Raw genomic sequence first — 27,205 nt, 5'->3', positions numbered from 1 at the left:
ACGGATCCCCTCCCTTCTACTCCACATTTACATGCATATTCACATCGTCAAGCTGTAAACAGTATCATGGAAGATCAGATTACTTGATGAAGCTTCTGTTGTAAGAAGCAGGAATTCAGGATCTCTCGAGGTGACAACACAATGATCCTTTTAATGATTATAATGTATGATCGTCAACAGAACAAAAGAAACAGCGACAGCGTCCTCTCATGCGTTTAACATTTATTAGACGCTGCAGCGCACCGCCTCTCCTCCCCTCTGTCTCCCCTCGAATGGCAAGATGTTCGCACCTTAATTGTAAATGCACTCCTCTGCATTCAGATACCCGTGTCCCCCCCCCCCCCCCCCCCCCCCCCCCCCCCCCCCCCCCCCCCCCACCTCTGAATCTCCTTTACGCGCGCTCCCCTTGGATTTTCAATTAAGATCCAGACAGAGATAGAGGATCTCATAGAGAGTGTGCTTTGGTGGGCCGGGCCCTGCCATCGCTCCAGACGTATTGGAGGAGGGGGGTTATTGAGTGGCCATGACCCCGGAGATCCCTCACCTCACTGGAATATCACACATCTTAGCCAGGCCTCCTCTCCCCTGCAAGAGATGCAGGTGTCCTTGAATATACTAGAATGTGTGTGTGTGTGTGTGTGTGTGTGTGTGCGTGCGTGCGTGCGTGCGTGCGTGCGTGTGTGTTTTGATATTAATAGATACCCCCTACTTTATTATAAAATATTCTTTGTTAGGATAATCAGTGGATTAAAAGGTATGCTTTTTGTTTGACTCTTGGAAACGTGATAATATTAATTTTTGTGTCTGTCACTCCCTCTCTCTCTTTTCTTCACTACGGACGGCAGCTCGCTCAGTGTGGATGCAGACGCTGACGCTTCGTTCCAGAGGGAGGGCTTTGGCCGGCAGAGTATGTCCGAAAAACGCATCAAACAGTATGAAAATGCGAATCAGCTGGAGATCATGAAGACCCGCAAGTCGAAGAGCATGGATCTAGGTAAATGCTACGCTACGCTATGCTAAACACATCTAACACATGACTCAAGAGTCTGTTCAAAATTGAATCAAACATTCTTATTTTCTTTCTCACCAGTTTGGGTTAGGGTTTTATTATTTAACCACTAGCTAAAGGCTAATGAAGCAATAGTTTGGGGCATGCCACCTTTTAAAGGTGCTGCTATTCAGAATCTGTGACATAAGGATAGACAGGGCTATCTGTTTCCTGTTTTCTAGAGCTCAGTGTGCCGAGTTAGGTGGCTGATTCTTATTATTAGTAGTAGTATACAGAGATGAGAGAGGTATTCCTTTTCTTATCGTCAAAGTTTGGGTCTTTTTTTTATATCACAAAACCATCATCAATTTTCTACGACATTGCTACGACAAAGTCCTAGCATCTAATCTCCCGAAAATATATGCACCTTAAATTTTGGGTGCTAACTCTTACTGCAAAGTAAGTGTCTGCAGGCACATCAGTTTATTCTTGTAATGTTTATTTTAATGATATTTTTTTAATATACATTATTTAACTGGGTAAAAATCTTCATTGATATCCTAATAGTGACCCGTACAAAAGACCAACATAAGAAATTGTTACAACAATAAACACCATCAATACAAACAGTCCCACACCAACGAGTGAACACAATATCTCGGGTTTTGTTACCTTTGGTGTGACAAGTCCAGCCATCACCTGTCCACCTGTCCTCGTTTGGCTTCCACATCCCATGGCCTTTTGTCCAGCAGAGCATGGTTGAAAACACAAGAAAAAATAACAATAGCCTTTTTAGTGACTGTTTGGGGATGGGAAGGCTGGCGAGACACACACACACACACACACACACGCGCGCGCGCGCACACACACACGCACACACACACGCACACACACACACACACACACACATTCAAAAACAGCCTGTATCTTGGGAAGAAAATGCTGTCTGAGCCTCTCCCACTGTGGCTGAAGCAGCCGCTGCCTTCTCTCGGATCACTGGCTAATCATAACAGATAACAACTACCTCTCTTCCACAAGGTGCCCAGAGACCTGTAGAAACCTTTGACTCTCCGCCAGACTCGTGTAGGTCCGGGCCACTGCACTCTGTGGGTTCCACCTTTCCTGCATTAGCTATAGCCTCTGTTTGCTTCTCCAGAACTTCTCTACTTCTAAATGAAACCAGCCAAAACAAACTTCTCCCGGAAAGTGCTCTTTGGAGAAAGAGGATAACTGGTCATGGGATAGATTTCACTGAGAAATTAGTTGACCAAAAAAAGACCATTATGTTCTTAGTGTTGAAATATAATTGGGTATTACTGAGGGCAGGAAGTGAGTAGAATGGGCAGGAAGCAGAGATCACTCCATGATAGTTTTCATTACTGCAAATGCACATTTTATCATCAAGTTTAATCAAAAAAGCTTCTTAATCGAGCCAAAGTGGCCTCAGCATTTATTTTTGAATTTGATTAGTTCGAGAAAACAGCGTTTGAATTTACAAAGGAGACTCGTTTATTTGCTCATGAGGCAATACCTCGCTCCTGGGATGACCAGTGTTATTGATGTTTTACACATCTCTATTATTACCCTATTACATCTCAGATCTCCAGATTAGTGTGTGTGTTGTTAGACGCAATTCAAAATCACATTCCCTTTCACTTCTGTTGAGGCTCAATTGAATTGTGAAATATCCTGCCGACAGAATTCCCTCCCAATAAAAAAAATCATAATCCATCATTGAGAATATCACAGTGTTCAGATGGTGCAAGGAAATAACTCACTTGTTCCTCACATAATAACTCTGAGTAACTGACATGAGTTCCCAGAGGAGAAAAATGTTTCAGTCACTACATTCACCACAAACTGTTTGGGTTGCTGGTGCAACACAGGCAAGGAGGATCCAAACCAGAAACACAACACAGGCTGCTGCAGTAAAGTTAAAATGCTACTCCACTTACACCCCCTAAAACTCTTCTTTGTTCCTCAAATTTAAATACTAAAAAGGTTTGTCTTAAACAACTCCCCTAATTGCCTTAAAATGACTTAAATGTAACTACACCTTTCTTCTTTCATTTTGTGATTGGGAACTATGAATATGCTGATATGGTCCCCCCAGTATCCCGACCCTCACAGCGCTACTTGCAGTTGAGGAGCATTTTCCAGTTCCTGAGCCGCACCCGCTAGTTCACAAGTTTGGTTTCTTAGGTTTGTGACATCACAATCCCTCGCTGTCTGAATCAGCTTTGTTCAGACTGGCATTTGTTTACTGCAGCGTTAGGGAACAGACACAAATACAGAAATGCAAATCTAATATCGTGGGTTAAAGTTCACCAAAGTTGAACTTGCCACACTGCAGATTTTATTTGCCACAGGAAGCAGTGTTTTATTTGGGAGGCAAATGTTTGGCACTGCTATATTCCAGTTAGGGTAACTCTGCAGTCATGCTGTTAATACGTTGACTCCTTAAATATATATTATAATATAAAATATAGATATCAAATATAGATATTTCTCTCTTTCTCTTTCTCTCTCTCTTTTGTCATATAAAATGAACAAGGGGGACATGGTGAAAACTTGATTTTCACTGGAGGGCGAATATAAACGATCACAGGCAGACACTTACAGGCCACAGGAATCCAAACACAAGCAGCAGAAAAAAGGAAAATCACTCAGGTGATTACAGCTAAACAATAAGTAGAGCAGAGCAAATGTCTGGGGACATCTGTGGGTTGAAGGTGATTGGTAAGTCAATGGACGAGGACAAAAATGAACAGTTGGAGACGGGGACTGAGGCAAACTGAGAAAGCAGTGTGACACAGGCTCTGCAGTCTGTGTTCAAAGTGAAATCTACAAATTATGGATTGTATCTAATAGAATATACATTTAATTAATCTCATAGGCGCACACTGCTGTAGTGTTATTTTAATGAAATTATTACATCAAAGCCCCACAATGAAAAATGGCCTATAGATAATGTATACTAGAGCAAAAAAATGAAATGAGCCAAAGAACATATTGCCAACGTTTTCTCTTAAGCCTCATCTTTGCCTCACTGTTGGTCATTGAGAAGTTTGTCTTTGGAAGTTCTGTGAAGTAGAAGGTGTAAGCATTCTCCCCTGCTTTTCATTAACACACTAATAAAGCTGTCCCTTCCTTTCAAAGCCAACCTCACTAAGATGTTAACATGCTCAACAGTGCCATCCCCGACAGACTCATTTTATCCTGTCACTAGGTATCTTTGTCCCTCCTTCTAATCCAGTTCCAGGTGCTCCCAAATTACATCAGCAGATGGATTTCGTGACTGAAGCCCATCGTTGTCGAAATATGCTAAACTAGTCAGACATCCCGCAGTTCAATCCCATTTTGACGTGGGAACTAAACTGAGTGAGGGAAGAAAGAGACGTGAGGTGCTGCGGCTGGCAGTAATAGGTTAGCACATTCCAGCCTTGTAAGCCCTCATGATTGACAGGCCTGTGCATGGGATGTAATATCTTCTCCACTTATATTCCTATTCTCAAAATGTTCTGTATCGGCCTGCACTTTCTGATTCTGTCTGTGCTTTGCATGTGTTAAATGACTTGGCGCAGAAGCCTCTAACCACTCTCGCTTGTTTATGCTCTTTAACAGTAGCAGATGAGATTAACTGCAGCAGGAGTTCCAGCGGAGGTAAGCAACCATGTAGGGACAAGCTCAATACATTTTCCCCATCATTACAATGGACCATTATGATTGTTCAGCTAGGTCAATAATAGAGATAAAACAGTCCCACTCTGTCTTCATAACCTGCACATAACCAACCATTATTGGCTGTGTGATCTTGGCACCTGTAGATGCATATGGAGGAGAGAGTTGTTTCCAGATAATTGCAGCTTGATCAAAAGACGGTTTTCATTTTGCTGAGAGGGAGTCGCATGGCTTTGAATAGAGACTTGGCAACTAATGTGGGAACCTGTGCCATTGTGCTCGTTCTGCAGTGCAGGTGATGAAGAAAACACCCATTACTGCAGGAGTTGTGCAGGGCTGGAGGAAACCAGGCAGTGGAGTGGCATTTGCAAAAGAGAGACATCCATTGCCAGTTGGCCTCTTCAGCTCACTGCATTTGATCCATCATAGTCAGGCAGGTTTGAGCTTAGTTTTCAGCACATTAGAGGACATCCAATCCATTAAATTAACACAGAATGAGCTGATAGTTGGGTCATGAGGTGACATTTTTGAGTGATTTCCCTGAGAGCACTAATTATGAAACTAGCATACTTATCAACTGTTGTCTTCAGGGATACGTAAAATCATATTTGTGCCCATATTAGATATGTCATTACTTACATGCAAACCTACAACAACTTTCTCTATATCTTAAGAAATCCTAAACGTTCTATAAGAGGCTGGAAAAGTGCTGAAGACAAATATTAAGAGACTGGTGAAGGCTGAACTCCATCAGAACTGAGAATTTTGGCACTTATTGCCAAAGCCTCTCAAATCTGCTTGTCTTTCCGAGTTGACATCTTCGACGGCGTCTTCACCGTGTATGGCAGCTCATCCTGAGATATCTGTATTCCTCCAGTTTCATGTCACGTCTTACAACACGCCCTCTTACTTTCTAACTCACTAACCCTCTTGTACACCAAAATTAGCAGGTATATGCAGGATTTTTAAATGCAGGTAAAAAGCTGTTAAAAAAGCGATGGACTCTTTTCCCATTGCCAGTATGTTCAACGTCACAAGTGCACCAAAAGCTGAGGTGCTCTCTCACCTTACTGTCTTGCCAAATTAGCAAATTCACCTGGGTGTCACCTGTCCATCACTGCCGAAAACCTGTGTCTACTGCAGAGTCATTGACCAGGAGTGAATGTCGACTATCCATTCCCATTGCAGACAAAAGCCAGAAGTTAGTGGGTGTTTGTGTTTTTTTTTTTGACCAGTTGACCCATTTTCCAGATATTTCCCTGCTCTATTCTCACATAGACTCACTCAGAAATGTTTCAAACATTTCACTAGTGGGCTGGCAAGAGAAGTTCCAGAAAAGACCTTGAGTAACTGATATTTTGTGAAAATGTCCCAAAAATCAGTGCACGTCTGAAAACAGCTTGATAGGCCAACAGTGTTAAATGAGGGACGGGCACTTCAAGCTCACCCTACTTTCAAATCTAGCTGCTCATCCAGTGCGTTGCCATTCTTGGCATGAAAGTTACCACCCCTGCATAATCATTGCTTGGCTAATTAAGCCACTAGACTTACTTGGAGAGTGATAAGTAAGGGAAAAGTAAAAGTATTGGGTTGACAAAAGCACCCAACCATTGGACAGTGTCCAACATCCATAATTAAGATATTAGCCACAAGTCCGGGTGAGGATGATTCCTTTGTGACACATGTTCAGCGTACGGAGGACGTCCTCTGTCAGGTTAATGATCCACAGCTGGCAGAGACATAGGAGCCCGGTCGACCCAGTGACGCCTCACTTCCAGTAGGATACCTGGACGTGGCCTTCCTTCGACCACCTTGGAGGCTATTTTTAACATAATTACCCTTTTACCGCCCTGCTTAAAGGCCTTACTCTCTGAATAAATTATGTGTAATGGAGCCCCTGTCTGTACACAGATCTTTACATGCAAGGCCCTGTGGTGAATAATGGCTGGGGAGCATAGTTTTAGCTGCTCTAATTATACTATGGGCTCCTGTCCCTGTAATAACTGCTGCTGATTTATTCATCGAGTTTGCCATACCTCCTCTCTAACGTTTAATGGCAATGGATCTTTTGCAATTAACTGTCCTTGCCCTTAATCTGGCTAAAGAACCCAGCGCGTTGGCTATTTCTGTCTTTGGCCATGGCAAAGTTCCACGTGCACTTCCCCCATATTTGGTTTAATTGTCTCTCTTTTTTGTATTTCATTATGATGATTTTCATTTCTCCTCCAGACATATGGGGAGAGACAAGCTCATGTCTGTATGCAGTGGGGGAATGTGTATTTTCAGCCCTCTGAATAAGAGGGAGATGAGGAGCACAGCACCGAGGCTTCTGTTGTGTGATAGGAATCGCATAATAGACTGGCATACAGAGAGCTGTCCGTCAAACTCTCCCAGGAGAGCCAGGGCTGCCTCTGATGAAAACAAAGGCAGGTTTGAGGCAGCCGGGGTCTGTGGGCAAACTCTCTCTCTTTGCTTCGCTCTGCCATTCTCTTTGTCTCTCTGCTTCTCTCAGTCATTCACCACCACGACTAGAAACAATGGCAAAGGGGGATCATGGTGCGGAATACCAAGCGGGAGAATAATTCCCTGTTTCCGAGTACAGCAGATGTCATTTGTGTTCCCTTGAACTGTTGCATCCTGTGCGCCTCTAACTTGCAATCCCATTGTGTCAAACATGTACCCTGGCTTCTGCTCGTCTGCTGTTGGCAGGATTAATGCATAAGCTTAAAAAAACCCAAATTTACATGGCATTTGTACTGGGTTGATCGAGTTTTATCCACAAAGTATGAAAAATTACAGCATTTTCCTCTGTGCCCATGTATCGTTGTAATATATTTTGTCTTTAGACTGTCCTCTCTTGTCCTTCACATGATGAGATTACTCCCTCTGAACAAATGAATTACATTATTTTTTACTTGCGTTCTCTTGCTCTCGTAAGGCTTTTTATATTTCCCTGGCATTAAAATTTGTCATAGTAATCAGAAATGGTCCGCCTCCTCTGTGGAGCTAAGCAGTAAAATGAATCTTCTCGTCCTGCAAACAGAGAACTTTTGACCCCCTCAGACATTTGTAGTATACAGTTAAGTTTCATTTTACAGTTTAATGCAGCCTGAAGGCACACACATGCTCTTACTACTAAATGGCATGCAATGTTATTGGATTGGTGTTCATTCATTTTGAATGGTACTTTCAGGATTCCGTCCAGGCTCTCTGGGGATTGCACACTTGTATTAACATTGACAAAAAGGAAGAGAAAATGGTGTGTTAAATAAATAACAATACGTTAACCAGCCCTGGAACCCAACACCACAGACTAACAGCTGACCTTTCAGCCCATCTGACTTCTTTGACACCAGATCTATATATGACAGAGGAACACCCTTAGGCTATATCCATACTACTACGTTTTCAAATTATCTCTGTCCACCAAGCATTTTGACTCTGTATCAGTTCTCATCCTCGCCCATACTAACACACCTCATAGCACATATCACATGACCACTCACATACTCTGAGCATTTGTATGCTGGTGTACACAGATTGATCAAAATAATAAATTGTCTCCTACCCATGTAAACTTTGTAAAATGCAGAATCAAACATAAATGCTGCCCCGGAGTTTTGATACTAAAACAGAGTCCACAGCGTTTCCAAACGTCTCAATTTTGCGCTGTAAAATTCCAGAGTAGTGTTGACGCCAGTGGTATCTGTAGTTGTAACAATAAGGTTGCATAAGTAGCAAACGCATTAAAAGACAGATGCCTTTTTGACCAGAAGGGTCCCAAAAGTAGTGTGGATACTATGTTTCTTTAAAAGGACAGGACTGAATTGGGGAATTAGTCAGAACTGCTTTTTCTCATGAATGTTTGAATTAGCTGGCTATTCATGAGCATGCTGCTGCAGGTTTGCTTGGTTAAGGGATCAAGAAGAAAACAGCAAAGGCGTTCAGCCAACAACAGAGACAAGCTGCCATCAGTAAAATTAGGATAACAGTGGCAGCATGTATACATTTCTGCGCAGTGCTGCCAGTATACGCTCTTCTTTCTTTCTTTAGCTCTTCACTCATCATACCCTGCTTTTGTAACCTTTGGGTATTCATGGCCTCTCTTCCTGTCTCAATCTCTCATGCACTGAAACCAACTCTCTACTGCGGCAGCAAATTGTTTCCTTTCAGTGATGGGGGTTTATTTTCTTTGCCTAATCTGTGTTTGGCCATGCAGCCCTCCATCTGAAGATCCACTGTGATCACCTAGCAGCAGTGGGTCATGCCTCATTTAGGCCACTTTAAACATGTCGAGGATCTTGTTGATGTTAGTGTGTGCGTATGTCCTGGGTTTGTGTTCTTCTGCCTATTGAGAAGTCCCTGCATGGGGCAAAGTCATACAAACATATACAATCAATGTTTGCATGTGTGTGTTCTATTCAGTGGGGGTAGAGACAAGGCCTCAGAACAACATTTGCTATTGAAAACCAACAGGAAGAGCTGTCGGAGACATTAATTTACACCACATGAAGCCACAGAGGAAACAGCAGCACGCACTCATTACAAGTGGAGGGTCTATGTGTTCCACGGGGAGTCGTAAAGAAACAATGCTGCTCTGTCCAGACTTCATTGACATGTGCTGCGTCCTCAGAGAGTCAGTGAGCCTGCTAAAGTAATTGAATCAAGGGCTTATCCGTTATTACAGATACTTTCCTGCGCAGAAGTTTGTATTCTAACAAGGCTTCACTTGCACTTATTCTGAAAACCATCTTGTCATGTCTGACAGTGCCGCGCGGCACGCTGAGTCAAGGTAGAATTAAGGGGACAGAAAATCAACCGGGCTGTTTGTTTACCAACTGGCAGGTAAGGTAAGAGCTCCGGGGAACTGACAGACGCTCCCTAACAAAATGAAATACCAATACCTGAGTCGCGCTCCACTGACATACCCTAAACAAACCCCTGGCAAGCATTGGGAAAATAATTACAGCTTTTCAGGGCCTGGCTGCAGAGCTGAAAAGGTTGACTGATGAACATTCACTTTGCTTTCTACACAGTTGGCCCACCAGCTTGTATAGCAGCATTATGCTGGCCCTCTTAAAAAATATACTTTGTCTCGATGACATATGACAAGTATGAGCTTCTCTAATCAGCTCATTTACAAATATTTTCGGTAATAACAGCTCTTCATTTGTATCACGGGAACAATTTACCTGTCAATTGCTTCTGAATGGTTATACTTATACATTTTTGTGTTATACTTTATCAGTGTGTGTACCACTAGTCTGGTTTAAAATATACATAAATCATATTCCAATGCTGATACTAAGGTGTGTTGTGTGTTTCTATGGGCAATACACATATGATGACAATGCAGTGGAAAGGCTCCACGCTGTAGTTTGTTCTGTAGGTGACCTGTGTCAGCACTGTTTTTGTTGTTTTCTCCCGTCAGGCTTATTAAAACAAAACTGTTAGCAGATCTGGATGTAATTTTTTTAATGGTACTTTCTTCCTGTTTTGGTCTCTGAAATCCTCTTCACACAAAGGCCTTAGAAAGAGAGCCAAACATTACAGCTGTAAGATGTTGTTTGTGCTAAGACGAGCCAGTGAATACAAAAGAATAGTGTTAGAAATGAATGCACTTGGATTTGTTTAGTCTACGTGCCTTCCCTGTTTCTCCCTCCTCTCTCATAGAGAGAAATCCGAGCGAGGACCACCCATGTGAGCTTTGTCAGGTTCACAGTCTATATAAACATTTTGGGAATATTTTAGTATAACACTATAATCACTTTGGTATATTACTGTATTTGAGGTGTCATTTATATGTATTATGTTTCAGCCATAAGATTTCACTCTGGAAGACTTAAGAACAAAGGCTAAATTATAAGTCTCACAGGAAAATGTCTCAGTGAAGATGTAATACTCTGTTCTCATTTCACACACTTCATTGGCCAGGCAATGGCATCATTTGTTTTTCATGTTAATTGCCAGACTCACACTTTTCTCTTTGCCTGCCAAGTACGGCACATAACATCATCCCATACAAAACTAGCAAAACGTAAATGATTCATTGACATGCAATGAGCTCTGTTATGATAGGGTTTAGGCTGCCATTGTGGGAGAGTTGGAGTCACACACCATTAGTCTGTCGGCCTCAGTGACACAATGTCCTCTTTCCATAGGCACTGCGGAACAAGAGGTCGGACCCGCACTGGGCCTGAAAAAGTCCAGCTCCCTCGAAAGTCTCCAGACGGCCGTTGCTGAGTTGTCGATGAAGAGCGAGATCAACGTCAATCGGCCGCGCTCTCGGATCATCAGGAGCCGCGGCTGCAACGAGAGCTTTCGAGCTGCAATTGACAAATCCTATGAGAATCCTGGTGCCCCGAGCACAGAAGAAGAGAACAGCATGGAGACACGTGAGTGTTCAGACACTGAGGTTACAGCCACACTGCTACATTTTCATTTGAAAGCACATCAACTCCATACATCCAAACTACTCTGGAGTTTCAGTGCCGCTCAAACAGAGAAGGCTGGAAACCCCCCGTTTCAGTTTGAAAACTCCGGGGCTGCGTTTTGGACGGGCAGAAAGTGAGATGTTTGGAAACAATCACATAGACACGACTGCTTGCTGATTGGGTCTTTTCGGTGAGGCTGATTTGTCAGGCTCTTATACATGATCCACTTCTGGAAGAAAGCCGGCATTAGCCTCACCTTCCAGTGTAGAACCTAACTTGGATAATCAATTATAAGCATTGATGATCCCTGTTGCACCCCTGTTGTCTTTGCTAATAGCTGTTGTGTAGTTAATTCTGCATTTTACATGCTTAGGAGACAAGGTATTATTCAGGCCTATAGATCCATTCATCTGTAGATTTGTGGTCACGTGATATGCATTTCCAGGCATTTTAGTATGCATGGTGATTCAAAATAATACAGATCAAAAACGCTTTGACAGAAATCATTTTCAGTTGAAAACGTTGTTTTATATATTGTAGAATAGTAGATAATTAAAGACAGATTTTCTTAATATAGGGGGGCTCAATAATGCTTCACCAGAGTCTGTTCAGAATGGATTCACCCTTCAAGCAAACTGGGTTAGGGATCCCACCTTGCTGGAGAGTTGTGTGTGTGTCACAAAGCACATTTGCAATGAGCATCAACATCACACACTCATTAATATTCACGTACTGTAGTTCATGTTTAGTGCAATAGTGAGAGAATGTGGCAACATGTTTTCCCTGGAGCCTAGATCATCTTAGTGCATTGCCATGTTTTTCAACATAGTGCATGCAAGGAAAAATTCCTTCTGCTCACTCACACACAATAGTGCCCTAGCATATCTATTTCACACGTGATGTGTATGTGTAGTTACATTAACTATTATTGGAAATTAAATTAACTTCTGTCAGTGTGTGCCAGTTAGTTTTGGCAAGTCATACCTCACAACTTTGCCACGTTTGTTTTCCTGCGTTTCTTCCCTGGGACTGAAACCAAAATTACCTTACTTTATCCTTAGCAAGAGAAGAAGAAGAAAACAAATGCCACCTTCTGTTTGAGTGTTTATATCCATTCCCACTTGGTGTTTGATGACAAAAAGACATGCATTGGATATTGAGAGACAGCCGTCTTATGTCCTGCGACAGGTAATAATACTGCAACACCACAAGAGTAATCACCAGATATAAATTTCCATTCACCATTAAAGGATTCCATTAAAAGAGCTGGGGGACATTTGAGAAAGAGAGAATTATTTGCCTGAAACGCTTTGTTCTCATAAGCTCTGTCAGCGTGCCACTAAATACAGTCTTATCTCGGCAAAGAAAAATGGGGAAAGCAGCCGATTTCCCTTGCCGCGGTATATTGCATTCTCCCTCATGATATTCAAATAACTCTGTTTTTCAATTTAGATAAAAGCAGCCAGTCTGTGCTCGTCACTGAGGTTAATAGTCAAAGTTGACAGATAAGCCTCTGCCTTCCTCTGCTCCCAGACTTTATTTACATAAAATAAGAATGTGGCATCACCTAAAGAAAATGTGTCCCTTAAGATATCCTGCTGGGCAAAATGCGCTTCCCCTTGTGCTGTGTTGTGTTGCATCGTTGGAGGAAACAGAAAAGGAAACGCTGCCGCATAGGGCAAAAAAAAAATCCCTTCTTTTGTATTTCACCTGTCCCCCGTCACCTTCACTGATAGGCCAGCTTAGGCCCATGATTATTAAAGCAGGAAAGTTTCACAAAGGTAACTAAATATTTCCTGCAGTCGTCTGTCTTTTCAAATTATCTTTGTCTCCTGTCGCTTTCGTAAATGCTCCCGCTGTCATTTGAAATTGTAAGCCAATTCGTTTTCTTCTCAGTTCCATTAAATTGCTGCAGATGGCCTCACATTTGATGTCCAGTGATAAAGGCTTTTCTGTTTTTTTTAAGGACGTCGCTTATTTTTCTGTCTCATTGTGTCTGAAAGAATTGAATTAAATGGAAAATGTCAAATACAGCATTGAAGTGTAAAAATAGAGTATTCCCTTTTATTTGCGCTCCTTTCAGCCCACCTGTTATATAGTCACAAACAAATGTATACACACATACATAGAGATATACAAGCACATTTGGCTGCTGCCCTCTGGGTGGGTCTGGATTACAATGTTTAGCATGTTATCTGCAGATTGGCATCGTTCAGCAGTAGCAACATTAGCCCTCATTTACATAGCGAGACAAAGCTCACAGCTGCTATTCGCTGCCGTTGTTCTTAAGTGGATGATAAGCAGGCAGCAGATTGAGTGATAACACGGATCCTCATCCAGAACCTGCTCACAAATTTGTGGAGGTGGAGAGAGAAGGGAGGGAGGGGCTACGTGTGGCGGTGAGCTGCATAGTTGAGCAGGTTTAAGCTGCAAGTTTCTCTTCTCTATTCCTGCAACACACTGCCTCATGTTGAGATTCCATTTCAGTAATTCCCTGTGAGATGGCGGCTGAAAGAAATAGCTGATAGCGCCACAGATCACAAGAGAAAACAAACCCCGCTGTTCATCCTTGAAATGTGAATCCAGCGGCTCCTCCTTCCCGTAGTCTGCCTCATCCTGTATGCTGAAAATCCATCACGGTCTCCCCTCCCTCTTCTTCCCTCACGATAAGCGTGTTTCTCTCCTCCATCAAAGGCAGAACTTAGACAGCGACATGCAAGACTGTAATAAGTTGTAATCTGAAGGACATCTACCTCGTGCCTCGGAGTCAGAGATACAGTGCAGACAGGAGCTATGCCGATTGTGGAGCGCACCACATTTGCAATTAAGATCCCCAGGAGCCTTTTTTCAAGATTATTTAAATGTATAATTACTGACAGATTAATTACATTTTGCACATCAGTTCTGATTAGATGTGATGGAAACTTTGAGTTTAATCAACCTTACATCTCCTAAGGATTTTAATCTCAATTTTATGTCTGGGTTGAAATGAGATGCAATTCCAGACATGTAAATTAGGAACCAGATTCCTGCGATACATCACAGCTTCCGTTATCATTCTTGTATGAAAAGCAGCAGAAAAGGGGGGAAAAAGAAGTCTCTTGTGAGCTGTGTGAAAAGTACACACTTAAAATAACTTGAGGCTCTCAGCTAAGTGAAAATATGTTCAACTGAATACTATTCTCAAAGGGTGCGCAATGTAAATATATTCCGCTCTAATGAGACGGATGAATTCTGCTTGTTTTGTTCAAAGCTGCTATACCTTGTGGGAGACGCCACTTCTTTGAATGGGTTATGTGATATTACAAGAGGAAAGAAGTGTATCTTTATAACATTGAGTGGTGTTGTTGTGTGCTGATTTCAAATGAGGCTGTTAAAGTTAAAGTTTCTGTCTGACTTTATTGACTTTTTCTTTTTCTTTCTCTCCCTCTGTTTGTTGGTGCTATTCTCTCTCTCCTCCAATTTATTTATTCAACTCCCCCTCAACCCTCTTATTTCTCCCATCCAGTGGACGAGGACACAGAGGGAAGTTCCCGATCTGGTCGCGAGTCGATGTCCACCAGCGGTGACCTCATCGTGGGTCCCGGGTTGAACGGCAGCCAATCCAAAGACGACAGACGGAAAGATTGGGACATGGCTGGTGGGAAGGAGAAGAAGAAACCAGAGAGGGATAAAGAGGAGAAAGACAAGGACAAGATTAAAGCGAAGAAAGGGATGCTGAAGGGCCTGGGTGAGATGTTCAGGTAAGGACGAGACGGCGCTCGCCTCAAATTGCTAAACAAGTCGCCCCTGTCGTGCCTCGAGCGCCAACCGCTATCTCTCTATTTAATTCCACTCAACGCATTCGCAACTGGATCATACAGAATTTGAATGCATTCTCAGGATGTTGCTGGTGCTAATCAGGGACCCCTCTCCTTGAACCCTGTGAGACAGAGAGAGAGGGTGGGGGGAGGAGGGGGTTATTGACCTCAAGGGCCTCTGGCACTTTTGAACCAGATTATTTTTAATAGGAGCGACATGTTTTATTCATAAGCCCACATAAGCAGCACTGCTATCCAAACACGCTCAGCCATTTGTAAAGCATCAGACAATGTATTGGGGCCCATATGGGTGCTAATGTGGGAGCTGTGACACGGTTCTGGGGATAAAAGACCTTTGGAAACGATAGAATCCACTGCAGGTTGGGATTTTTGCCTGTGATCGGTATTCTCAGCACCTTTCTCATCATGCTTTGGAAAATTGTAGAGGCCGACTACCTTCAGAGGCAAAGAGAGATTCCTCCAGATTGTAATATTTATTACTTGGAAGTCATTAAATTTAAGATGCTTTCAGACATGCACTGAACTCCAGAAATTATCCGGAGGGGCTGTATGTGAGAAGGCAAACGTCCATGTCAGTTGCTCCTGACAGCCCCCATAGTAAAAACTTTGGATAATGTCTGAATGAGTCAATGTGAGAATACACATACGAAGGATTCACCCTGAGTGAATGGGCATGTTGATGACATTTCTAGCCCATGACAGATTCAAAACAAAAACAAAAAAAAACCAGAAAGAAAATAAATACCATGAGATGAAATAAACGAAGATGCCAACTCGGTAAGACGAGATTCAAGCAGCACATCAATGCCGGTTTCGATGTGCTGTAAACAAAAACACATGATCTCCGCAGAAACGTCAATGCTCCAGAGCTTGCTGTGTTGTTGTGAATGCGTCCGACTAAAGAAACTCCTGGCTGTGCTTAATGTTGTGTTTGCTATCTTCCAGCCTGTGTTATAAAACAACTGCCACAGAGCACTGATGGGTAAAAACAGACCTTTACCCAACAGTAATGATCCTACGTGGCTTTGGACCATACAAAGTACAAAGACAATAGGAAGAGAAACATGCAAAACGACTCAAGATACAAATAAACATCCTGCGGGTATCCATTCAGTATCTCTGCCACAAGGAAAATTAGTGGGAGTCACATTAATTATTTCAATGCCGTGCACATTTGAATATGGAATAAATTAATGGTGGAGGCAGTGCGGGCCTTTATCGTGCCGTAAGTTGTTTTCATGTGGATTAGTTTAATGGGATTAGTTAGCGTATCGCGGCGCACGGCTCGGTAATGAACAATAAAGACGACAAGTGTGTTTTGAGGTCACGATTGAGGAATGTGGGGTGCTTGCTTATCTTCTATTATTTTCACACGTGTTTTTTTTTTTACCCGACTGTCTTTGCATCCTGTGGTGTAAATGCATAATGGCTCCTACATGCTGTTGCACACCAGGTCACATATGTTCACAGGAGTGCATGCACAGAAATGTTCTGCATTAATGAACAAAAGAGGAAATCTGAGCCACGGGTTTGACACTCTGCGACATGCAATCTGCACCTTTGGCAAACCTTTTTGAGGGGCTGTGTGCTCAGCCCGATGGCCGTCTGCTTGATGATTTTAGCTGTGCACGTGGGCCCTGTGCCTCATCATCGTTCTTCATTATCTTTGAGTGCCACTGCCACTTAAGAGTTGGCATGTGGCAGGCCTCGCTGACACTCACCTCCTTCTCCGTGCATTTACCACCAGGACCTGTGCCTCCTGAATGCAAAGAGGTAGCCTCCTGTACCGGGGTGTCTCTCCGACTCTCAAGCTTTGTCTCTGCTTCTCTCTCTTACTCATTCTCCTTGTTGATACCTGAAACAATTTTCTACTTAAATCTATGACAGCTCTCACACCCACACATCTAATGTGTCTTTCTCACTTCTCTCTCCGTTCCCTGGCAAATAACTGAGGTGAGTGTGAATGTGTCGCACTGGATAAATAAACAAACTTTTTTCCAAAGAACAAAGTGGAGCATTTTGAAATGCTTAGCGGTCAAAACGGAGGAGAAGGTGAAAGTGAAAGATCTTTATTTAGAAATGCTTGCAGAAGTTTTGATGATGATTTTGGAAAAGCAGAAGGCTTCCTGTTCATCACAAAGAGTTTGGCTGACTGACTGAACACACAACTGAAAGAATTTACATTATAGCAAGTTTCACCTGTCTCACCATTGCATGGAAACATCAAAAGGACAGCTGATTGGGTTAATCATTTGTAATGCTTGTCTCCGAGGGTTTCATTTGCATAAAATGGAAAGGCAGGCTCCCTCTTTTTCCTGCATTTCTCACACAGGCATGTCTCAACACTCACCTTCTCTCTCTGAGGAGATTTCAAAGAGTTTGCAGCGCGCTGCAATTTGAGCTCATTTGCATGCAGGCCTTTGGATGGCCTGATGAACGTGTAGTGCACGTCCGCTTAATGGACAGTCTGATTGGGAGTGCATTAACATTAGAGCCAGGGGAAAGGAGGATGGCCTAATATAGAGAGTGAGGATAGATGGAGAGAGTGAGATAAATACTGTGAGTGCAAGAATGACTGAAAGTGTGCAAGTGCATGATGGAAAGAAAATTGACTGCCTAAAGCCCAGAGCTAAAGACACTGCAGTGTACAAGCCTGGCTTCAATGCGTCTCTGGATTCACAGTGCACTGCCTCTAGGATGGCAGGCAGCCTGGTACACAGTCCTGTACCATCCACTAATGGATTACGTATAATCTTATGAATGGATATGTGCGTGCATCCATAGGATAAAAATTTTGCCCTCGGCAACTGACTGTTATTTCAGGGATGTATGTTAGATGCATCTATTAGTGTGCGTCCATGTCTGCCTTTGCAGGGATATAATCCCCTGAACCACTATATGTGATTATTCATCTCCTTTCTAGTGGAAAACATGTGATCATTACTTTCTGATTCTATCAGTTTTATTTAGAGGTTGGGAGCTTTGCCCAGGGCGCTGTTAGCATGCTAGCAGACAATGATGTCTCAGCCTCAGCCTGCGAGACTCCCTTCAAAATGCCTAATGAGGTGTTGTTTATCTGCTCGTGACTGACTGACCTCCTCCATCAATGACCATCTCCCATCTCTGGATGTGTTGATGTGTGTGTAAGGACATAAAAATCACACACTCCAGATCATGTATTAAATGTCTGAGTATTCAATTGTTAGAACAATGTGAAAATTGATATAATTATGAGTTAAATAGGCTCATTAGATCTCTGTCTTCAGAATGTTGATATACTGTGTGCGTGTGTGTGTGTGTGTGTGTGTGTGTGTGTGTGTGTGTGTGTGTGCATGCGTGCGTGCGTGCGTGTGTTTGCATGTTCATATTTCTATGTCTAAATTATTTTTATGTGTGTATAAATGTGTATTTGACAAGAGTGAGGAAAATGCAATATATAGTAGGAAAAGCGAACAGTAGCATGAAGGAAAAACAGTAGTGTAAAGGCTGCAAAAAATGCTAAGCATGGTTGGGACAGGGAACGGGGGCCAGATAGGAGGAGGGGGTGGATTGGGTGAGAAGCCGTGTGCACTGGAGTGAACTGGGGCACCAAGGGAGAGTGGGAAAGGAGGATGCGAAGGGAAGGGAAGGGAAAGGGAGAATGAGAAGAGAAGGGAGCTTTTCACAGCGGCAGTCACGGCATCGTGCTACTGTCCGCCTGGAGGGGGACTGAGCATCTATACTGATTTTCTTTTATAGTTTTTTACCTTTTGGGTGTGTGTGTTAGCGTGAGCGGATTCAAGGAGCATGTAAATGAGCACATGCGTGAGTGTGTAATGCATAGTTGCGTGCACATGTATAAATAAAACGAGTTGTGTTGTTTAGATCTGTTATTGGGCTCCGGCATCTCACCCTTGCTCCTCAGTGGTCCTCACACACACACACGTACTCTTACTCCCCCCGCCACCAATCTGATAAGTGGCATGCCTCACGCCGAGCCATCAACCGACACTGGAGCTCGGTGTGACAGCCTTGCAACCCCCACCCTCCACCCTTCAACCCTACATCACTGCTCTGGGACCTCATCTGCCTGCTCCTCCCTGCGGATGCAGCCCCACTCAAGGCTACATGGAGCGATGCATGAGGGGGGGGTGTGGACTGGAAAGGAAAGTAGCAGTGGCAGTGAAAGATGAAGTGTGGGGATGCTTTCTATCTTTCAATCTTTATTATTCTTGGGCAGTGTGGAAGCATGCTAGGAGCACTTGTGTGTGTGTGTTTGCATGGTTGCATGACTATGCCTTAAAAAATGGATACCAAACCATGGAGCTCATCTGGGTGTAGCACGAGAGAAGGTAGTGAGCGTGTTTCCATGCCGCTCCGTGTCTTCATGCCATGTGATTCTTTCTGCTCGTGTGGGTGTGAACAGCTGATGGCGGGTAAGCCGGTTTGATCATTAGTACACCGACATGACACACGTATTAGCCTGGCTTTTTATACTCACACACACACACTCACTCAGAGCCAAGAGCGTGCTGCCTGATGGATCAACATACACCGTTCCTCTATATAATACACCCCTCGTCCCCTCCACCTCCTCCAACACACCCTCACATATGCTTGCAGCATTATACCACAGTTGATTTGGAGACAGCAATTAGCCGCCTCCACATGTGGGCTCTGACATCTGCTGAATGTAATCTGAGAGAAAATGATAATTGTTCTTCCTTTGCTCTGCCTCACTCATCATCATGTCTGTGCTGAGGTAGTAAAGGCAAGCGTGGGGCACAGCGTCAAGCTGGAGCCTGACAACGAGACTGACTGGCAGCTGAGGTGATGAGAAGAATCGGAGTAATGAGATAATTACATTAAAAAGAAAATAACAATGGAACGTATCATGGACGTTGGATTGTGACGAAAAAAAAACATCAGCTCCAGAAATTGCTTTTCTCGTCTTCATGTGGGAAAGGAGTCGCTCCTTTTAAGTACCTGTGAACAACACAGTGGCTTCCTGTCGGCTTTAGAGTCACTTATGTGCTACTGACCATTTGACATCAAAGTGGAGAAGGTGACATGAATGTGAGCTGCAAGTTTTTCCTGTCATGGCTGAATATTTCAGTGAGACCTCAATCATGAACTTTGGCAGCTCTGCCGAGTGCAGTCGTACCTCAGTGTCACCTTTAGATGGCTGCACGGCAAAAAGAAATATCATGTCACTGAGGGCGCGCTGCAGAGAGAGGGTCATCTTTTCTAACTTCTCAGGAAAAACAAAAGAGCACAAAATGTCCTCTGACTGTGACATCCCATTACTCCCATGCCAATCATGTACCAAAGAGGCCCAGCTGGGGGCCAAACAACTAGCAACAGAGCGCCCTGCTGAGAAGATTAGCGTCACCGTCACAGAGCGCCGCGTGGGGAGAGGAAAACAGCAAACAACAAAACTCTTTCTGTGCACCAGGTACAGCTTTGTGTGTGGTGTCAAAAAATAAGATGTCATCATCAATTTCTGGTGGGGTGAGGCTGAGTGATGGGAGTAAGGAGGGGGAGGTGAGGCTGCTCTGTGACTTTAACCACCATGCACGAATGAGACATGACCGACGGGGGGGGGGGGGTTGAGGGGGTCTGGCTGAGGGGGTCTGGCTGTCCGGCCGCACTTCCTCTGCTTTTGGCCACTCGATGTAAATGTGATTGGGCAGCGCTGGGCCCCCATCAGACAGCCCCAGAGTAATTATATTTAGAATGATCACGCAGTGCTCTGAGATAGACCTTGAAGCGTGGGGAGGCTGCTGTGTGTACGCGTGCGTGTGTGTGTGCGCGTGTGAAGAGGTGGTGTTGCACGGTGTAGTTAATTGAATCTGAAATCCTGTTGGCCTGAAATGAGATCCACCGATGTCTCTCACGCTGTGTCTCAGGCAGAGGGCTGCAAACATGACTGAATTCATAAAGTGTGTTATTAAAGAGCTCAAATTAAGTGTAGCAGTGCAGCCCTCCATACTCTACCAGGCCCATGACTACTAATGATCCAACCCCAGTGGAATCACACCAACACCAACCCATGGAAACCCTGCAAACTCCTCTTCTCTTCTCTTCTCTTCTCTTCTCTTCTCTTCTTCTCTTCTCTTCTTCTCTCCTCGTCTCTTCTTTACTCTTCTTGTCGCTTCTCTTCTTTCCTTGTCTCTTATCTTCTTCTCATCTCTCCTCGTCTCTTCTCTTCTCTTCTCTTCTCTTCTCTTCTCTTCACTTCTCTTCTCTTCTCTTCTCTTCTCTTCTCTTCTTCTCTTCCCTTCACTTCTCTCCTCTCCTCGTCTCCTCTGTCCTCTTCTAGTCTATTATCTCCTCTTCTAGTCTCTTCTCTCCTCGCTTCTCGTCTCTCCTCTCCTCTTTTCTTTTCATTTCTTCTCTCCTCTCCTCTCCTCTTCTCGTCTCTCCTCGTCTATCCTTGTTTGTCCTTGTCTCCTCTCCTCTCCTCATTCTTCTCTTTTCACTCCCTTACTAAACCCCCTCCCTCTGTCTCCATCCTTCTTCCTTTTATCAACCTTGATGTTCCAAACAGAAACCGTCTTCTGTTTCTAAACTTCCTCCCTCTCTGTTTGATATTTGTCTTTCACACTTTGAGACACTTTGAATCCACTTTGATGTTATTTTTTCGCTCCTGCGCGGATCGCTTTGATCAATTTGAGAGAAGACTGTTCCAATGCGAGTCAACTCTCAGAGGACAGGTGCAGGCGAACCATAATGAGAAAATATTAAGAGCACGTACAAGGATCCAAGAATGGCAAAATCCCATTTTGTCTTTCTAAATAGTGCAAATGAATCACTAATGCCGTCTTGTAATAAACAATATCACAGTAAATGTATGTTTTGGTCCAAGGAAGGGAGGGAAGTAAAGTATAAGCTGACTTTGAGATGCAAAGCATGCTTGATATTACAGAGACAGAGGTGAGAAATGCACATGGGAGAACCTATTTATTTCCCCCCATGTGCTATGCAAATGAAGCGTGCTGCCCGCTACAGTAGGACTCATTGCTAGTCTGCTCACCCATTTCTCAGGCTTAGCATGTAATGAAATGGAGGCCTTTGGCTGAAATGACCTTTCCTATCCACTGAGTTCTCACCTGCTGATGTGTGCATACCCCCAACCTGTGAGTGAGAGGATGGGTAGTGGGAGAGAGACAATCACAGTGAGGACCAGGATGAAAATAAGCTGGGAAAATTGCTTTTGAATTACAAAGGTAATATCAATCGATGTTGAATCACACTTCTGATTTCCATCAAAGACAACCAATTAAAGCTACCAACCATACTCCTCTTGTTCTGTCAGCGTCTCCGACATGTGTTCGGCATGTAAAGTGAAATTGTCTGTTTTTTCTCTCCCGGTTTTCCACCTCTCACTCCTACTCTGATCTTTTTTTCTGTCTTTAGTGAGCGTGTCAGAGACATTGAGATTCTTTTCATGGCTGCATCAGGATTTCATTGCTCCCGATGTTTGTCGTAAAGGATTCCTAATTGGACACTCCTCGCCACAACAAGATGTGTGAGCTGTTGTTTGTACCAATTTACAGAGGAATAGCATCCATATTGTTTATTCCTGCCCCTTCTGATTTACATCCAACCCCAACTTTGAGTGACTATAGCAGAATTCGCTTGTCCTTTATGGAGTGATGTAAAAAATTATAAAATAGGCTTTAACTCTTACCGTGATCCTTTTCTCTTTAATTGAATGATTGTCTAATCCTAACCATCCACCAAACCTAAAAAATTATTACCATGACAAGCGTATGTTGTCATGGTAATAACAAACAAGCGATTAAAGTTGTGGAACTGTGATAGTGTGGTTAGGTGTAAGCACAGAAGTTACGGTTGTGTTTATAAATAGATTGTGGTTTGGGATAACATAAATCCTCCCTCAGGTTACTGGACCTCATCATCATGGATTCGATAATAAACATGCAATTAAATGTGTTGAATGTTCGTGGTTAGGGGTTAGGGTTAGAAAAGAAACAACAATGACTGGTGCTTTCGCATGGGAAATCAACTGCAGCCTCCTCGGCAACCTCCTCTTAACGTGGACTTCGCTCCATGTACGACACCACCTGACGTCCTTCTTTCTTTCTACGGCCACAAGAGGTCAGCTAATAATAGATTGTAACTCTGGGTCCTAATGTGATGCTTGGAACACAGTGCCAGTATATTTGTTGCCTAATCAACCATTCTTCAACCATATTTCACAGTTGTCATCTGTGGATATTGTACAAAGCGAGAATGTTAAAGACATTGCTACGTGGAGACATGTGGAACGTAAAGACCCGTCCTTACATTCTCTTGGTATATCAGTATCATTGTGGTTGTATTTTTGATGACACCATAGTTGATTTGTTGTTTCAATCTTAAACCAGCGGTATTTTATACTGTAGTAAATTGATCATAAACTCACTCGTTTGAACCTTTCCCAAAACCACATGTTCTTCCTGTGATTTAAAGCAACTTCCTTTTGTGCTGTAAATCATTAACACTTAAATCAGGTAAAACGCTCCTTGTGTTTGAGTAGAGGCTGCAAATCCTCCTATTGAACTTGCTGTCTCTTTTCTTTACAGTCATTGCACAAAGGTTTTATAAATGATTTCTTCACTTGGAAATTGCTGTATGCTGCATGTTTAATTTGACGTACTTATGGACTCATTCTCATATTTATTTTGATTTATTTTGCTTTGTAAAATCATCCAACTGTACAAGGCCAGTAGACAGATGAGGAGTGTGCAGCATTATTTATCTAATCCTGCTCGTGATATACGGTCGCTATCCCTTCGATTCCTTTGGGATCCCTGCTCTCGCTCATCCTCACTTTTTTCACAATTACTGTCACTCCCTCCGTCTTTCTTTCCATATATCCACCCATATCCCTCGCCCCTCTTCTTTCTCAGCCGCCCTGGAGATTCATTGTGGCATTGACAGAAAGACCTCTCCCGTCTCGCTCTCTGAATGCTGGGAGGGATGTATATCACGGATCAGCAGTTCCCCTGTCTCCTTTCGCCGATGGACTCCAGTACAACGCTTGGGCCGCTGCGTGTCCATGCTTGTATTTCAAAGTCTGACGTTTACGAGAAAGAAAATCTGCCTCACTTCTCCCCTCCCCTGTCCTCAGGCAGGAAATCTCGGAAATCAGGCATTTGAGTGTTGCACATCACATCTGTCTCCAAACTCATCAGCATGTAAATTAGTTGGGAGACAACTGTAAGACGCAAGGATAATCAAAACAGAAAAGACAAGGAGAGGGGCTTGATGAATACGATTAATTTATTATGTTTATTAGGTAATCTTGTGTCATGACAATAATCATAAGCTATTTCCTCTCACCATCATCTCCTGGTGGTTTTAAGTTCTAGCAGGTGAGAGGAGCTCGAAATACACACCAAATATATTTTCAGTGGAATTCTTATCCTGTAGATTTTCCACGCATCAGTGGGAATTTTTCAGCGATCCCTCAAATTCAAGTTCCTTTTTTTTTTCTTGCTGTGGTACCTTAACATCCACAGTTGCTGCCATTGTTGAAAGTTGAGCAGACTTTGGCTGCTGTGTCTGCTGAATGCTGAGATCTTTGTGTTTGCGGCGTGCAGCAGGAGCCTCGCTGAGTGGCAGTGATCAAAATGGCCCATTAGGAATGCAGTGTGCCATACTGTATCTAGGTCACAGCCTGAGCCACTGCTTCCACTGAGAAACCACAGCGCTGTCGTCCCCCACCCATCAATATTCCTGCACCCCTACTTGGAGGGCGGGGTGAAGTGGGGGATTGCCAGTTTGGTTAGGCTTTATCCAACTGTGAGTGTACATGCACTGCATATGGCCTTGAGAGAACAAATGTGTGTGTTTGACTATTCATGGGTTGTAGCTATTCAAGGCTTTTGTGTACGTCTGTTTTTGAGAAGTCAGAGACAGAGAGTGCACAGAATTATTAAGGACAAAACATCAGCAACTAAAATAACAGAACAGAACTTTTAGGGCTGCATGATTAATAAAATCCTGATCTCGGTTCACATCCATATGCGATCTCATTTGCCTTTTAGAGCCCTTAGTTTATCCCTTAACCAATCACAATGTGGCATTATCCAACGACAGCAGCAGAAAGCCACCAGTAAGAGAGAGAGAGCGAGTGATGGAGAAGCAGAGAAAAGTTTCTTTGAGGACAAAAAAAATCAATGAAATTAAATTCAAAGAAAACACCTCCGAATGCATTGGGAATAAGATAAACAACCCAACTGTGCTCATACAGAAAAATAATCTGGCCCTGCTCAGACCAAGTAGTAATTTTCAACCTGAATTTAACTGTGAAAAATAGTGATCGGAGCTCATGTCCTCGCTCTGTATGCATATAAACCTGAACCTCATTTATGTTCACGAAGACCAAATTACGTTTTAAACCAGTCTGAGGATTTGATGTGTGCGATGACAATGTTTGTGTGTGTCTGTGACTGTGTGTGTCGACCAGAGTAAAAGGTAAAGTGAGAGAGCGAGCGGTTTCAGGAGGAGTTGCAGAAAGATACATTTCAAAACAAAATCATTATGTGGTGGTGTGTTTTGATATTGTGTCAGCGGCCACGAACAAATTCGACCGAGAAGACAATGAAAGTCAAAACCACGTACACTGCCAGTTGTGTTTTGCCATCGTGGCAGGAACACACCACAACACTACAAATTTATACAATCACCCTAAACGTCATCACAAACTGCAATGTGAGGAAGCTGTAAAGGCCAAGAAAACATCAGCTGAAAATCCATAATAACGGGTCAGGCTCAATCATATTGTTTGCAAGGTCAATTGAGTGCAATTAACATTCATTTTGAAAAAAGAAAAAAAAAACTTTGAGAGTTAATCGTGATTTCATCTCTAAGCGAGGAAATCGTGGAAATCGTTTTTTTCATGAATCGTGCATCGCTAAATACTTTGAATAATTGGAATGCACACACACACACACACACACACACACACACACACACACACACACACACACACACACACACACACACACACACACACCAACAAAGTTCACCTGAACTTCCCTCAGAGCCACTGAAGTGTTTCTATGTAAATTGTCCTACAGAAAGTCGCTGCACACTCATACACTTTAACAGATGGATGCATGAATGTGTTTGGACTGTTTATTTGTGTTGTAATGAGAGGCTTTAATCAGTGGTGTCAGGCATTTGAAGCGTTCCTCTGAGTGTGTGCAACCCCCCCACCCCCCCACTCTCATATGCACACACACACACACAACTCTGTGATTTATGTGAAACATTAAAGGCAATCATGTTGGGCTGGGCCTCCTCCTTTGTATTGCACAGGCTGTTATGAAATATGGACAAGCCAAGCTGTCCCTTGATATACAAGCACACACACATATAGATAAAACACACATGCATATCCTTGTGTGCACCTGCTTTTGCTTAAATATGAATAATTGGCAACACATAGTGATTAATGCTTATTTTCTCCCAGCACATAAGCCTCACTCACGTGCAAGTACTTTTTCATAGATAGATGGACATTTATAGACACTCATACTCACACTCATACATCGAACATTGCTTTGATATTGAAAGTTGTTAGTCTAAAGGCGAAGAACATCTTTAGCCATTCACTCTGATGTAATTCTATCATCTTGGATGTCGCTGCAGCTCTGTGTCTGTGTTCTGTCTGGTCCGTGTGGCTATAAAGAACCTTTTTCAATAAGAGCGGATTAAGTCTGATTTTGAAAATCTACCATGCCCTCCTCCACACACACACACACGCACAAACACAGACACAGAAACACACACACACACACACACACACACACACACACACATAAAAACAGTATGGAAGTACAATGAAGTATCTGTAGGATGGGATACCACCCTTAAATAGCCCTGTGGCTCTCTGTGACTGACCATTCTTCACACGCATACATTTATTTTAGTCCAAACCTTTTTCTTCCTCCTGCGGGGGGGGGGTTGGTGGTGGTGTAAAAAGACTCTGTTTGTCTTCGGTTATCTATGTCTACTTACAACTAGACAAGTGGTGGAATGCAGTTGTTGATCAGGCGATTGGACACACATACTGGCTCCAACGAAAGTAAGCCAGAAAGATAAATTCTGAAAGAGAAGTGTGAAGAGAGGGGAAAAACTGATCGGAGAATACCTAGCTGTAGAATAACAGAAATATAAGAAAATTCAGACTGACAGAGCAGGGAAAAAATATATATGTAAGGATGAAAACAATTCTTTTGAAAGGGCGATACAGCAATTTCTATGCATCTGTATATCAGGCAGAA

At 43.1% G+C, this 27,205-nt stretch overlaps 1 protein-coding gene across 5 annotated transcripts in view; it reads left to right on the top strand.

Moving 5' to 3' along the window:
- The window catches only part of LOC117754004 (partitioning defective 3 homolog), a 342,820-nt gene that overhangs the window by 221,437 nt on the left and 94,178 nt on the right, over nucleotides 1-27,205 (top strand). For 4 of the 5 annotated variants that reach the window (XM_034572613.1, XM_034572615.1, XM_034572612.1 and 1 more), the window contains exons 17-19: nucleotides 846-994; nucleotides 10,831-11,064; nucleotides 14,612-14,846. In XM_034572613.1, coding sequence (XP_034428504.1) covers nucleotides 846-994; nucleotides 10,831-11,064; nucleotides 14,612-14,846 — 618 coding nt within the window. Of the gene's footprint in view, nucleotides 1-845; nucleotides 995-4,612; nucleotides 4,652-10,830; nucleotides 11,065-14,611; nucleotides 14,847-27,205 lie in introns of all 5 variants that reach the window. The other variant, XM_034572611.1, reaches the window with a different exon arrangement.

The sequence above is a fragment of the Hippoglossus hippoglossus genome, chromosome 20 (genome assembly GCF_009819705.1).
Source record: "Hippoglossus hippoglossus isolate fHipHip1 chromosome 20, fHipHip1.pri, whole genome shotgun sequence".
Classification (NCBI taxonomy): Eukaryota; Metazoa; Chordata; class Actinopteri; order Pleuronectiformes; family Pleuronectidae; genus Hippoglossus; species Hippoglossus hippoglossus.
Note: the sequence above shows the minus strand (reverse complement) of the source record. Positions and strands in the feature narration are given on the sequence as shown.